Source organism: Jatropha curcas, chromosome 3 (genome assembly GCF_041381405.1).
Source record: "Jatropha curcas cultivar XTBG-Jc1 chromosome 3, XTBG_Jcur_1.0, whole genome shotgun sequence".
NCBI classification, from domain to species: Eukaryota; Viridiplantae; Streptophyta; class Magnoliopsida; order Malpighiales; family Euphorbiaceae; genus Jatropha; species Jatropha curcas.
This window is the reverse complement of record NC_143153.1, coordinates 31,583,206-31,597,831: the sequence shown is the minus strand read 5'-3', so window position 1 is coordinate 31,597,831 and position 14,626 is coordinate 31,583,206. Positions and strand designations below refer to the sequence as shown.

Genomic DNA, 14,626 nt, shown 5'->3' with positions numbered 1-14,626 from the left:
GTGCATTGGCAATTTCCCGATGGAAGATCCAATTCATCGGTAAATGCATTCTTCTCCGAGGAGATTAAACCAATTGCTAAGTCAAATAAATTTCTCAAAATATAAAAAAATTGAAAAAATAAAGAGCGAAGGATGATTTCCAGGCTACGAAATATCAAATATTAAAAAAAGGTATATAAAAAGGCAATAAGCACAAATGTGCACGCAAAGGTAAAGGGTGATTCTCTCTAAACCATGAACAGAGTCTAGCCTATGCTTGTTCAAAATAATATACCAAGTCAACATACAAATCACATCAGACGAGTTGTAGTAACATACAAATTACGTTCTTGTTTTTAGTTGCACTTATAGGAACTAATGCCCCCAGCTCCACTCAGAAAATTGAAAAAGATGACAGAATGTAAATCGCAGATAAATTTTACAATCACAGGCTTTCAACCATGGATATGAGTGAATTGGCACTTTGTGCCACCAAACAACAAAAGCTAAACACACCGCGGAAAAAAGGTTTGCCCCACATATCCTCCAGCCATAGCTCTTCTTACATTAGACTCGAACATTTTTGGGTTATCTCTCAACACTGCAGCAGCATCATGATTAAGAGGATCCTCATAATTTGGTTCCTGCATAAAGAATTAGGAAGAAATTTTTCAGAAAAAAACAGATAATAATGGCTACAAAACCACAGAGATTTACTTGCAAAAAGATAAAATAATACCGTGAAAAGATGATATAATCCATAGATAATAGTATTTATGTTGAGGACAGGTTTCCAGTCTTCTCGCAAGATGTTAAGGCAGACATTTCCTTCCAAGTCGATGTTGGGATGATAAACCTGGAGTTGGAGGTAAGATGCATAAATGTCACATTAAACACAAATCACCACAAGATGAAGAGACAATTCTTTCAGGAAAAAAGCTCTTAGCAAAGTATATGATATTGGCCAGTTTACCTTGGTCTTGCACTTAACCTTTGGTGCCTCATGTGGATATATGGGAGAAACTTGGAAAGAGAACAAGAATGTGCCACCCCTAAATTAAAATCATTTAGTTAACCAATTGTTTCTAGAGGAGAAATCAGATAAATTTTGGAGATTAAAGAACAGAGGAACTGATCTTTCCATGCAAAGGAGAAAACCTCAAATAACAAGTGATAATATTACAGATTCAATTTTCTCCATGGTAAGTTAGTATTTGTTTTATCAAGTTCTAGAGACAAGATGCTATATTAAAAAGTTTCTTACAAATAATATCCTTCGTCTGGTCGGATTGAAACCTCAAAACTCATCAGGTCGTCCTTGCCATTGGGGAAGGTTATGGCACAAGATTTAGGCAGGTTTAGCTCAGAAATATCTGCAGCAAAATACAAGATGTCATGTGAAAACACTAAAAGATGAAGTTAAGTCAAGAATATAACCTCACATGATATGCATTTGACTCAGGCTAAACAAATTCATTTCAAAAAGTGATTTCTTAAAGCAGAATGATAAACATCATCCACTAATGGTCTATGAACTGGTTCAAGACCAGGTTAATTACGTGCATAAACCAGGTTAGTAGTTACTTCATAACTCCTGAGGCTTAAACAGAGAAAAGAAAGAGGAATTTAAATTCAAGAGCCAGTTTTTTAAATTAGTCATTGCAACCTGGAAGCTCAACAGCTTTCTGAATAAAACAACCATAATTAGCAAGACTACTAGATGACGTTACAGTTGCCCAATGCAAAATCAAAGAAATGAGCTTCTTATGCAATTCAACTTGTTTTCTGCACCAAACACACGTGAGTAATTTAATGAGAAATGGAGCACATAACAAGTATAGTATTCACATTATTTCATCTGCTGAAACATATTTATCAATCCAAGATATAGAACAAGGTCCGCTTGTAACTCAATCCACTTCTTGAAAAATGTCTTCCCTAAAGCTTGTCATGCTTGTAATGTATTATCTAACAATTTTTTCACTAAAGCATCAAGCAAGTACATAATCTTTATGTATCCTTCAACTTTTCATTCCCAAAACTTAATTGAATATTCCGCCGAATGTTTGCACCAGGCCGCATAATTGACCTAAAAACTGCATTCTTCAATATCTTTACTACAACATCATCCAAAATAAAAGCCAAACACCAGCAACGGCAAGAGTTAATGGACAGTATATTTTAGAAAAAATTGGTTAAGAAGATAATTGGTTTGTCTGTTTAACTGTATTCCCTACTTAATCCCAATATCCTAGCCTAACAAGAAAAGCAACTAAACCATCGTAAATTCTAGTCTTATAGCAAAGAGAGTTGGAGAAGAAAAAAGTGCTACATCTCCAGAATTTCTGTTATACCCAATAGCCAAATTCCTAAATCCACTATTATACTTGACACAGCTAAAAGCACTATGAACTTGTAACACCTACCGGAATGGTATAAGCCTCTACTAGTGACATGAACTCAGCATATTCTATCAATTGCAAACTGAAGTTGGACTCTTATTGCGAACTTAAGGCTCATAAAGTAGTTCAGGTAGTAGAAAAACATACTGATTCACAGTTCACATAGTCCACAATCTTCAATTCAATAAATAGATGTCTAGGCCCCTCTAAACCCAAAAGAACAAAGTAAACCTTACAAATCCAGCAAAATCATCCAACTAACAGAATCCGTTTCCCACACTGTTCTTCTTCCCTTGCTACGCGTTTAGTCATAAAAAATTATCTGGGCGACAAAGATTCTTAAAATAAACACAAAAACAACAAAATAGTACACTAAGGAGATATACTTTACAAAACAACCACAACATCTGATGAATAGAAGAGACGAACCCTTATGAAGACGCAATTCTCCAGCAGTTTGCTTTTTGATAGGCGCCCCTCCATTGGCGTTTTCAGCCTGTTCTCTCTGCTTTTCCTTTACTTTAAATAGCCGAATCATAGCTGCTGTAATATAATCTTATTCAAGAAGATCATAAGCATCATCAATAATCCATCGAGAATAAACAACTCACCGATCATCAAACACCATACAAATATAAATTCAAATTCGAAACATAAATTGCTATAACAGATCGTAAACTTCATATTCCCTTTTACCTCGCTAACATATTTAAAGGAAACAAAAAAAAAAGAAGGAAAAACTGCAAAATTCTTTCAATAATCAAAATAAATAGAAAACCCTAATAGAAATCTCAACTTTAAAAGCCAAATCACAAAAATAAACCAAAAGAAAAATAGAAAGAGAAAAATGGTAGATAAGCAAATAAGGAAAGGAAGCTACCTGTACCTGGTCTAAGGAAAAAAATAAATGGGGGCAGAGAGAGACGGAGAAAAAAGAAAAAAAGAAGGTAATTATATGTGTGATTCGAGTGAGTAAGCGATGAGAATGGTTATATGTATATATTGCAATTGTATTTATTATTATAATATAATAATTGAAGGAAAGAGTACACAGATTTGGCAGCAAATGACGAGAGAAGGTGGACCCGACCCGAGGGTGGGCGTTCTGCTGTTCCTAAAACTAGCTTCTGCAGCTTTGCTCTGGCCTCACACGGTAGGGATCTGTTTGGGTTGGCGATAGACATGGAAAAAAATATATTGCTTTTTTCCTACGCTGATTTGGAAATTATTAACCTTTTTATTTTTTTTTTCTCAATTTCTTTTAATTTAGCCTTTTTATGATTCTTATTATATTATTGGTATTTAATTCAATTTATTTTTATCAATTAACTGTGTTAAACATTTTTATTTTTTAAGATGAATGCATATTGCATAAATAATTATTAGGACTGTTTCGAATCCATTTGAAGTAGTGGAATAAGAAATAGAATTTAGAGTTTCAATTTAACTCTATACACTATATTTGGATACAAGAGAAATAAAATAAAAATAAAAAGAAAAGGAAGAAAATAAAATTTTGATAAAAAATAATGATTAATTTTGTCTCTGGAAAATAAAATTATTTTACCTTTATTAGTTTATTGCTATAGTTTTTTCTATTTTTTATTTTATAGATAAATTTTTGAACTGAAAATAAAAGTTATTTTCCATTTTATTTGCTTTCCTTTTACAAGCAAAAACACTAAATAAATAAAAATTTTTATTTTAAACTTTTTACCGAGTAAAAAAAAAACAAAAACTAAGTAAATGTTAATGAAAATTGAACCTTATTACATAAAGAAGTAATCCACCTCGACATAAACACTATTTATAAAATTTAAAGTTAAAATATTAGTTAATGACAATTTAAAACATACTAATACAATTTTAATCATTCAAAAAGAATATCATACTAAAAATATTAAATTTAACAGTATTAGTATAGTTTCTAAAATGTTCAAATGATATTTTCTTTCATATGAACTTTTTTTACAGAAGCAAGGTACGGTTTATGAGGAGCTGAAAATTAATGTTTAGACTTTGGATTTCAAATTACTATTTAGGGGTAATTGATAAATTCAGTTCAATATTTCTAACTATTAACATTTTTTATTTATTCAAAACCGTAAATCATTGCTAATAACTAATTGGAACCGTTGAATGAAATAGGCTATAAGTATTATAAATTTTTTTGATAATTTTTAGGGTAAATAACTAAAAATCTCAAATTTTGATATATTTATTAAATATTTTCAATTTTACTAGATGATAGGTTGTACATTTTTTTTATAACAAATTGTGGCTTTGGTATCACCCAACTTCAGCTGACGAGACTATTAAATCTGACTTGTGCACATCTACACATGGCATGTTAATGTTGATTGGACATCCCTCTAGCGATTCAACTAACAAAATTAGCCCTTTTTGGAGGAAATTGAACGTTTTTTTTTTTAATCAGTTGGCATTAATTTTAAAAATTTTTTTCTTAATTTTCTCTCATAAAATTATTTTATATTGACTAATGTAGTGTTTATAACTATATCAATAGTCAAAATTAATTGTAACTTTTAATATATTTCTTTTATAAAAAGGACGAATAGAGTTCAGGAGACGGCACAAAATCTAAAATATCATATACAGTTAATATCATGAATAAACCAACCACTAAAATTAACATTTCTATAAACATAATCCATCAAGCATAAATGCATAATATTTGAAAGTTTTAAGTTTTAGCAAATACTATTTATTTTCTTTAGATACCTCAAGCATTAAAAAAAAAATCTGAAAATATCCTTTAGCAAAATATATTTCACAAACAAATAAAACCAATATTCAAGGTTTTGATTTCTTGTTATTTTATTTATAAAATAAATAATTTCTTTTAAAATATATGATTTTAAAAATAATGATTTTATTAATATAGTTTTTCATAAATTATTAGTTTATTTATGTGCTTTATAAAATATGCTACAATATTTCCATTTTGGTCCTGTTACACGTAATTGTCCTTCAATTTATTTTATTTCAATTTTTAGTACAAATTAGAGGAAAAAAAAGCGATGAGAAGAGAGATAATATTTTTACCTAAAATTACCCTTTAACAACTTTTAACCTTCTTCTTATTCTTTTGTGCTATCAACACAAAAGTCGTCGCGTGCTTGGCTGCTGTCACAAATGTTGTCGCAATGCCAAAGTCTCGTATAATTATATGCTCTCGAGAGCCTCCCAATCATCATCATTGATATCACGACGATTGAGGTTGCATAGACAAAATTAAAATACGATATATGATAATTTTTAAAAAATATACATATGCAACATTGAATAAATATAATTTTTTAATATTTTAAATAAATAAATAATAATTTATAATAAATTAAAATATAAAATAAAAAAATTTTAATTTCTTATTCTAATAAAATTAGTTAAATTCTCAAAATTAATATCACTGTTTTGAAAATCATAATATTTATAGCTTATTTAAAGATGAATTGACAATTTAGAGAATTTAAGCATTTTTAAAAGAAATCAAATTAATATCTGACGATATTTAATATTTTAATTTTTAAATGTGTCCTTAAAATATCATAAAAAGTATTTTTAAAATATCATCTGATGCGTCTTTAAAATGTATGAAATTAATAAAATAAAACAAATAGTAAAACACGATTTTTTAAATATTTGACATGTGCCTGAGAGTGTTGGTGTCCAATACAAGTACGTTCAACCTTTTAAGGTTGGTGCATCGTAGATTATCATTAAACTCAGTTCTAGTTATGCTCTCATTCCTCTGATTGTCGTGCTCAGCCATAATTGGATCAGTATAATAGAGAGCGGAAAAACATCACTAATGACTGCCAAGTCACGGGCACATGAGCCATATTCATGGTTTGATTTGGGTCTTGAAGGGTGAGATAGGTAAGATTTATAGCCGTGTGAAATGGTGATATTGTCGTCGTCGAAGGAAGGGAAAATCAAAGTGAGCTTGGCAAGAAGAAAAGAGAAGAGTAGACCAGATGAAAATGGATCCAAGAAATTGCTGCCAATCTCCCATGGTGGACGTCAACAGGAGAAGAAGAAAAAATCGTAACCCTATAAATTAGAGGTCATTTTCGACTCTGCATAGGATAAATTAAAGATAAAAGTGCAAAATTTGGACATAAAGATAATAAAATATAATAAAAATGAAATACATGTTATTTTAATGTATTTTTTAAAATTGAGAGATAAATTTGTAATTCATGATAGAGTATAAGGATAAAATTATAATTTTACAGCCACCGAAACGTTTCATCTAACAGAACCATTTTCTACTTGCCAGAGCCGAACTGGTCACTGCATGTTCCTAAAACCCTCTTTGGATTGTGAGTTAGCAGCGGCAATGGAGAAACTCTCGATCTCGATTGTGCTAGCAATCTCACTGCTTCCCTTTCTCTGCTTCTCTTTCTCGCCGGAATCCCCAACCGATCGCCGGATCCTAGTCTTGCTCGACGATTTCTCTCTTAAATCCTCCCACTCCATTTTCTTCAACTCCCTCAAGTCTCGCGGATTCGGCCTCGATTTTAAGCTCGCTGACGATCCTAAGCTCGCACTTCAGAGATATGGCCAGTTCTTATACGATGGCCTCGTTATCTTCTCTCCTTCCGTCGAGAGTAAACTCATGGATCCCTATTTGTTTATGTTTAACTTCCATGGATTTTTTTTTTGATCTCCCTTGTTTGTTTGATTAGGATTTGGAGGTGCATTGGATTTAGCCGCTGTGCTTGACTTCGTTGACTCAGGCCATGACTTGATTATAGCCGCTGATGCTTCTGCTTCTGATTTCATTAAGAGCATCGCAACCGAATGTGGGGTCGATTTTGATGAGGTCAGTGGAAAATTTTTTGAATCACTTCATGGATTTAATATAGATATATGGAGATGCGTTGCTTGAGGTATACCGTTATCAACTTAATTTCTGATGGAGTTTATGCGATGTTGAAGGATCCTTCCGCAATGGTCATTGATCATAAAAGCTATGCAGTCTCGAAGACTGAGGGTGATCATACGTTGATTGCTGCAGACAGTTTCATTGAATCTGATGTTATACTGGGAAAAACTAAAATTGAGGTTGGTTTGATTGTATATTTCTCATATGGAGTGTTGAATTTTAGTACTAATTTGTTTTTGCTTTAGATTTTTATCACTGGACAGAAATGACATAGATCGTAATCTTTATTTGTTATTCTTAATGTTTATGCTTATGCATTAAACAGGCCCCAGTACTTTTTAAAGGTATTGCACATTCTATAAATGCAGCCAATGGCTTGGTAAGGTCTAAATGACTTGGGTTATTCTTTGTTAATATAGCAGAATGATTGCTTTACTGAGTTAAGACTGTATAGAAACTAAGGTTCTTGGTTGTTGTGGTCTGTGATATAATGTATAGGCCTTGAAAGTCCTTTCAGCTTCTCCTTCGGCATATTCAGCAAATCCTAGTTCCAAGCTATCAAGTCCCCCATCACTTACTGGATCTGCCATCTCATTGGTTTCAGTAGTTCAGGTAAATTGGATCTTATTATCATTCAACCTCTCTCTCTCTCTCTCTTTCTTCTCTAGACCCTCTGTGCCCCTCAAAACACACAGTACATAGTCATGAAGCTAATATTGATGCATTGAATCCCAATTAGGAAATTCTTTTTTTAAATTTTTTTCACTTGTTGGCATTACTGCGTCGCTTTTGTAGTGATATTCTCATGTCTGATTATACTGACCATTTTATCAGTGTGCCATTATATGCATTAATCAGTTGTGAGCATCTTCTGCTGAATGTTGTAATCATCTTCTTCAGTTTTTCTAGTGGATCAATAATTTATGCTTCTCTTTCACATTGCCCATGCATTAATCATTTTGCTATATGCCACCATTAGATGCCTCAGTAGCTGTTATAAACTTTATGCCTAGCTTCAATTATGATAAAAGAGAAATTTTAGGAGCAGAATCTCTTTGATTAACAGTTTTTATGTGATGCAGGCTAGAAACAATGCTCGGATTCTGATCACTGGTTCCTTAGATATGTTTAGTAACCGGTATGTAAGTGGCAGTTTCTGCGCCAGCTCTGGTGTTACTTAGGCAAATATTTATTCACTCATGAAATGTTCCTGTTTGTTATATGATTCAGGTTTTTCAAATCAGGTGTGCAGAAGGCTGAGAGCACAACAAAGTAAGTTAACCTCAATTTGATCTTCACCTTGTAAAAGTTGATTCCATGAAATTGTACTTATTTTATTGACATTTAAAGAACAATCCAGTGGTTAGAACAAAACACTGAGGCATAAAGTAAAAACAATAAAAAATTACAAGCAAAACCAATCAATAAAGACCAGAATAAGGGAAAAAAAATGCCCTCAGGCCCCTATATTGCACTCCAAGCTGGCCCTTAATGGCGCTTGCCGCTTGCAATCTTAGCCTGAGATCATTAGAGGAAGCTGGCATTGGGACTGTATCAGATATTTGATACAAGCTTTCATTCCTTGCTCCCTTTTGGTAAAACTCTGACACATGCATGGATGGCTGTTTATGTTTTGATGCTACTTTAAGATGTTTAAGGTAGTGCTTCAGGCTTGTATGTGATCTATTTCTCCTTATAGATGATTCAATGCACAATATTATGATAAATGCATACGGTTTTCAAATGACATAGACCTGAAGAAGCGCCTAGCTGTCATAGTAGATTTGAATTTATTCCATTTCCTCTTGATATTGATTATGGAATTGTCAGTTGAACATGTTTTTTTTGTGCCATCCACTGTGTTCTCTTCCAAGTAGCAAATAGTAATATTTCTTTTTTATAATAATGGCAGATATGAGAAATCAGGTAATGAGCAGTTTGTGACTGAACTTAGCAAATGGATTTTCCATGAAAGAGGTCATCTAAAGGTGAGACGTGTAACAGTTATCCTGGATTATTATTGGTTTGTCTTATTAATGTATGCATAAATGGTAGTTCATATTCTGAGGCAAAATAAATCATAGGCTTTTTAAGGGAGCTTTAGATTATTGATTCAATTGCTATATTGAATTTTGACGTGATCAATTGTGTTGCTTTATCATTGTATGCAACAATAACAATATGAACTATTGAATCTTGTTTTTGGATCTCCAGGCTGTTAATCTTGGACACCACAAAGTTGGAGAAACTGATGAACCTGCAATATATAGGATCAAAGATGATCTGGTAACACCTCCACTCATTTTGTTCTGTTTGAATTTAGGTACTCTGGAGTTATATCGGAAGAAAGTAATGATTGCTGTCCTTAAATTTAATTTGATTGCAGGAATTTTATGTTGAGGTATACGAATGGTCTGGGAAGAGCTGGGAACCATATGTTGCCAATGATGTTCAGGTTCAGTTCTACATGATGAGCCCTTATGTTTTAAAAACCCTCTCAACAGATCAGAAGGTACTCTTTCCCTTGGTCCCCATTATTTGTTTTACCTTGTGACCTGCTTCAACCAACATCTTTTATTGTTTTATACCTGTTTCAGGGTCTGTATCATACATCATTCAAGGTGCCTGATGTTTATGGGGTTTTCCAATTCAAGGTTGAGTATCAGAGGCTTGGATATACAAGCTTGTCTCTTTCCAAACAGGTAAGCTTCTTTTAATGTAACAATGTATTCTCTGCCTTATCATCTTAGCAACTTGCCTGATCAATATTTTTGGATCAGTTAGTATAACTATTACTGTTTGTAAATCAGTAATATCATAATGACCAAACTGGACATATTTTGAACTGCTAAGGAAAGGGGAAGCAGATTATATAGCTACAGAGTCAAGTAAGCGAATATTCTAGCCGAATATTTGACTGAAGAAATATTAACCTGTGCCAACCTGATATGTAATTGTTCAGTAGCTTTGTTTGATATTTGCTGTGTGTTAATCTAGAGGGAATAATTGGGAATAACCCATACAATGAGTGCTATTGCAGTTGCAGGCATGGAAAAAAAGGTTTCGCAGCTATCTGTGATAGAAGAAAAGCCATAGCTTCACTTACACTAACAATCAATAGAATAACAATGGAAATAGCTCAATAGAAATGTGGGAAAGAATACCAACTGGCGAAATTCAAATGACAGGAATAACCCCTCGCTTTACCCTCAGGACGACTCCCTCAAAGCAACCTAGTTTCTGCCCTTATAAAGTTACAACTTACAATAAGTTTGTGAATATTTTGCCTACCTAATCCTTAGCTGCAACCTTTCCTTTATAGCTGGGTAGATGACGTACTCAGCCTTATCTCCTCCTTAATTGGTGTGATTTATAATCCTCTTTCCTTATTTTCTCCCTAACAATCTGCTCCCCTTCTTTCCTCCAATTGGCTTCTTTATTTGCCCCTATCAATCCGGGCCTATCTCAAGTGGTTAGAGATGATGTGGGTTTTGAGTGGAGAAATAAGTTGCATTGCTCGGCTCTTATTCCTGAGTACCTTATTCCTTCTCTGGAGGAAGAATCTGTTCCTCTCATCCATGAACTGCCAACAACTTTTTGTGTATTGCTTAATGAAAATTATTTGATTAATCTCGTAGGCTGTTAGTATGCATGCAACATAGAATTCTACTTGATATTATGTGCAACACTTTATGAGGAATTGTTTGATTGATGTAATGGAAATTATGAATGCAGATTCCAGTTCGGCCCTTCAGACACAACGAATATGAGAGATTTATAACAACTGCCTATCCCTATTATGGTGCTTCTTTTGCCACGGTACTTTCTCATTCTCTTGTGAAAATCAAATTACTGCTGATGTTTGTAGATGTAGGTGGGTTAGTATGTGCATTGGCTAAGCATTTTCTCCTGTTATTGCAGATGGCCGGCTTCTTTATCTTCAGTTTTGTCTACCTTTACAACAAGTGAGGTCCTATCATAGAGGATTGAATTTTATTCACATGTTTAATGTTTTTCTTAAGCCTTGTGGAGAAATATCTGGGGGTTTTCTCACAAAAGTTTCACCTCAAGTTCACTTTAGAAGGGAATTAGGATATGATATAATTGTACTGAAGTGTCCAGCATCGATTTCAAATGGGTCTTTCTACCTATAGAAAGTTGTTGCTGGTTCATATTAGGATTGCCAGACCACAGTTTGATTAGTCTAATTGAATTTACGAGTCAAGTGGTTTAATTCATAATAAATATACTTTGATAAGATTAGGTGTTTTAAAATCATTGGAAAAGTCGAAGTGTGCAATCGGATGGACGGGTAATGATTATTATTATAATTTTTTTCCTTCTAGATGTCTTGTCTTTCCCCCTCCTGAAATGAAGATTGATTAACAAAAGAGCCTCTAATTAAGGAGGGGGGATCCTAGCTGGACAAATTCTTTGTTTCAGTCTTATTTGTCTCCTTTATATCATTATGTCTTGTCTCCGATGGCATTTTTTACGTCTTATTTGTCACATCACATCACATTGTGTCGTTTCACATATTGATTAAGGACTTATCTTTAATCGCGTTTTTAACTTTTAATTCTTCTTTTTCCTGGACATGCGTTGTACTCTGAGAGAGTAATTTTGGAAAGCAGGGGACGATAAGATTAAAATATACCAACCCTTAAACAGCCGTCGGCAGCCTGTTACTTCCGTTTGCATTGAATTTGAATCTGTTTATTGGCAAACGTCATTTTATTGGATAGTTTGTCCGGCTTAAAGTATTACTAGTATAGTAGTAGTACAAGACTTGTTTTTAGAAAATTAATATAATCAATTATTTTTAATTTTTTTTAAAACGTTCAAATATTATTATTATTAAAGTGAAACAGACATATTAATTTAAATAATCTCAACGAGGATTAGATACAAAGACCAATAGGGGTAGGAATTGAATTTGAAGCTGTGACTGCATACTTCTACCTTAACCATCAGGCTAAGGCTTCACTGGCCAGTAGTTGGCTAGTAGCCTAGTACTGCTAGTTATCTTACTGGGTCATTTAGGATTAGTCAAATTTTTTTATTGAATATTTTAATTTATAAAATTATATATATTAAACAATTTAATTATATTAATTAAAAACTTGTTAGATAGATAATATGAGAGTTCTTGTTTTAAAAGTTAAGTTAATTACACCAAAATTATTTCTATTCAATTTTTCTCTTTTTTTTTTTTTTTTTATGGAAGTATTCAATTTTTCGTTGAATAGAAATTTAATTAATTAATGTATATATTTAACTGTTTGAAATTAAATCACTGTTTTACATTAAGACATTTTATTATTTTCATTTAAAATAATTAAAATTAAAATCTAAAACTAATCCTCAACGAAAAATATTTTTTTATTACAAAATTTAGAAATTTTTTAAAGAAAATAAAGACGAAAGTCAGTGAAATTCCAAAATCCAAATTGTGCACATTATACGCACCTATTGGAGAAGGCCCTGAACTTGTCCAAACACCAAACAAATGAGAAATTTTAAAATCAAAATAACCAATTGAATTCGGCAATAGTTGCTAAAAACAAATCTTCGTGCACTCACACGATGATACATATAATAATAATTTTAAAAAATTAAATATAAGTATTACATCATAATCACATGCCATGCCATCCCATGCCAATTGCCATTGCCTGTTAGTGGACGCTGCCCAGGCCACAGAGAAGCTTTTCAATCCAAAATCCTATCTCCCCTCTCTCTCCTTTCCTCTTCTTGCTAGCCCCTCCATCTCCATTTCAGCCATGACTGAAGCCTAAACTCCGTTTCAAACTCTAGTCTACTTATATACATTTCGTCTTCTCTTCTGAAACTCAGAATAAGAGAACAACAACAACAAAAATGACTTCGGTGAATTTAGGTTCATGGTTTCACTCCTGCTGTGTTTTAAACCAAGCAACCAGATCCAGATCCAATTCTAAATCCTTTTCTCTACCATTCAATCCTCTAAAACGCTTATCAATTCCTCTTTTTTATGAAAATTCAAAACGACCCAGTTCTTCTATTTCTGCAATCATAACTAGGGAAGAGGAAACTCTTCAGGATGAACAGAATAACGGCTCTACGCCTCCTTTTGATTTCAAATCCTACATGCGTCAAAAGGCTGCTTCTATTAATCAAGCTTTAGAGGCTGCCGTTTCAGTTCGTGAACCTGCTAAAATTCACGAATCTATGCGCTATTCTCTATTGGCCGGCGGCAAGCGAGTCCGGCCTGCTCTCTGTCTTGCTGCATGTGAGCTTGTGGGTGGAAATGAATCCATGGCCATGCCTGCTGCTTGTGCAGTTGAAATGATACATACCATGTCGCTTATACATGATGATCTCCCTTGCATGGATAACGACGATCTTCGCCGTGGTAAGCCGACTAATCATATTGTATTTGGAGAGAATGTCGCGGTTCTTGCAGGTGATGCACTTCTAGCATTTGCTTTTGAACATATTGCTGTTTCTACTTTAAATGTTCCTCCTGCTAGAGTTGTTCGGGCGATTGGGGAATTGGCTAAGGCGATTGGGGCAGAAGGATTAGTTGCTGGACAAGTTGTTGATATATGTTCTGAAGGTCTATCTGAAGTAGATTTAGAAAAGCTTGAATTTATTCATGTCCATAAGACAGCTAAGTTGCTTGAAGGAGCGGTGGTGTTAGGGGCCATATTAGGTGGAGGAACGGATGAGGAAGTGGAAAAACTAAGGAAATATGCAAGGGACATTGGATTGTTGTTTCAGGTGGTGGATGATATTCTTGATGTGACAAAATCATCCCAAGAATTGGGGAAAACTGCTGGCAAGGATTTAGTGGCGGATAAGGTTACGTATCCTAAGCTATTGGGGATTGAGAAGTCAAGGGAGTTTGCACAGAAGTTGAATAAGGAAGCTCAGGAGCAGTTGGCTGGATTTGATCATGAGAAGGCAGCTCCATTAATTGCTTTGGCTAATTACATCGCTTACAGGCAAAACTAATGTATTGTTGTATTATAAATTGCTTTATTTGTATTTTTTGGATGAAAATTTGGATAAATTCCAACTATTAATGAACCTTAGCACTGTATCAAAATCTAGCAATAAAATTTGACAGCAATTTGTAGACAAGCTTTATATATCTGTCCTTTGGAGTATTTTACCATTGTTCCATACGAGTGCTGTTGTATTATTTAACTTCAATTAGTTTTACTTTGTAATCACTCAAGCTTTTATATTTCTGATAAGATATAAAGAATTCAATTTGATATGAAGAATTCAGCCCAGAGGAGATATATATCTGCTGTATCTCCATCACATGATCTTAGAAAGAAATCCT

At 33.4% G+C, this 14,626-nt stretch overlaps 3 protein-coding genes across 5 annotated transcripts; 2 read left to right on the top strand and 1 right to left on the bottom strand.

The window, feature by feature from the left end:
* Positions 1-199: 199 nt before the first annotated feature.
* Positions 200-3,425, bottom strand: RCE1 (RUB1 conjugating enzyme 1). Of its 3 annotated transcripts, none has more exons than XM_012223693.4 (6): positions 3,268-3,425; positions 2,811-2,936; positions 1,244-1,352; positions 953-1,031; positions 719-835; positions 200-623 (listed from the first exon to the last, which is right to left on the bottom strand). In XM_012223693.4, the coding sequence occupies exons 2-6, from the start codon at positions 2,917-2,919 to the stop codon at positions 486-488; spliced, it is 552 nt and encodes a 183-aa protein (XP_012079083.1). In that variant the 5' UTR covers positions 2,920-2,936; positions 3,268-3,425; the 3' UTR covers positions 200-485. The 3 variants fall into 3 exon arrangements, with proteins under 3 accessions (XP_012079083.1, XP_012079084.1, XP_089575193.1); XM_012223694.4 differs by having other exon boundaries at positions 3,262-3,419; XM_089719067.1 differs by having other exon boundaries at positions 2,811-2,924; positions 3,268-3,411.
* A 3,247-nt stretch (positions 3,426-6,672) lies between these two features.
* DGL1 (dolichyl-diphosphooligosaccharide-protein glycosyltransferase 48kDa subunit family protein) lies at positions 6,673-11,551 on the top strand. The gene is made up of 13 exons (XM_012223698.4): positions 6,673-7,015; positions 7,094-7,230; positions 7,347-7,472; positions 7,619-7,672; positions 7,792-7,905; positions 8,376-8,431; positions 8,524-8,565; positions 9,206-9,281; positions 9,508-9,579; positions 9,680-9,805; positions 9,891-9,995; positions 11,029-11,112; positions 11,215-11,551. Exons 1-13 carry the CDS (start codon positions 6,703-6,705, stop codon positions 11,260-11,262), a joined length of 1,353 nt encoding a protein of 450 aa, XP_012079088.1. The 5' UTR covers positions 6,673-6,702; the 3' UTR covers positions 11,263-11,551.
* A 1,376-nt stretch (positions 11,552-12,927) lies between these two features.
* Positions 12,928-14,418, top strand: GGPS1 (geranylgeranyl pyrophosphate synthase 1). The gene has a single exon (XM_012223700.4). The coding sequence runs from the start codon at positions 13,174-13,176 to the stop codon at positions 14,287-14,289; it is 1,116 nt and encodes a 371-aa protein (XP_012079090.1). The 5' UTR covers positions 12,928-13,173; the 3' UTR covers positions 14,290-14,418.
* Positions 14,419-14,626: the final 208 nt, after the last annotated feature.

What these genes read in the sequence shown, in the direction of transcription:
- RCE1 (XM_012223693.4), bottom strand. Translation starts at nt 2,919, where the DNA reads ATGATTCGGCTATTTAAAGTAAAGGAAAAGCAGAGAGAACAGGCTGAA. An exon ending in AGAATTGCGTCTTCATAAGG is followed by an intron (nt 1,353 to 2,810) that starts GTTCGTCTCTTC and finishes ATTTTGCTGCAG; the next exon opens with ATATTTCTGAGCTAAACCTG. An exon ending in CCAGACGAAGGATATTATTT is followed by an intron (nt 1,032 to 1,243) that starts GTAAGAAACTTT and finishes ATTTTAATTTAG; the next exon opens with GGGTGGCACATTCTTGTTCT.
- DGL1 (XM_012223698.4), top strand. Translation starts at nt 6,703, where the DNA reads ATGTTCCTAAAACCCTCTTTGGATTGTGAGTTAGCAGCGGCAATGGAG. An exon ending in GTGGGGTCGATTTTGATGAG is followed by an intron (nt 7,231 to 7,346) that starts GTCAGTGGAAAA and finishes GCGATGTTGAAG; the next exon opens with GATCCTTCCGCAATGGTCAT. An exon ending in TTAGATATGTTTAGTAACCG is followed by an intron (nt 8,432 to 8,523) that starts GTATGTAAGTGG and finishes TATATGATTCAG; the next exon opens with GTTTTTCAAATCAGGTGTGC.
- GGPS1 (XM_012223700.4), top strand. Translation starts at nt 13,174, where the DNA reads ATGACTTCGGTGAATTTAGGTTCATGGTTTCACTCCTGCTGTGTTTTA.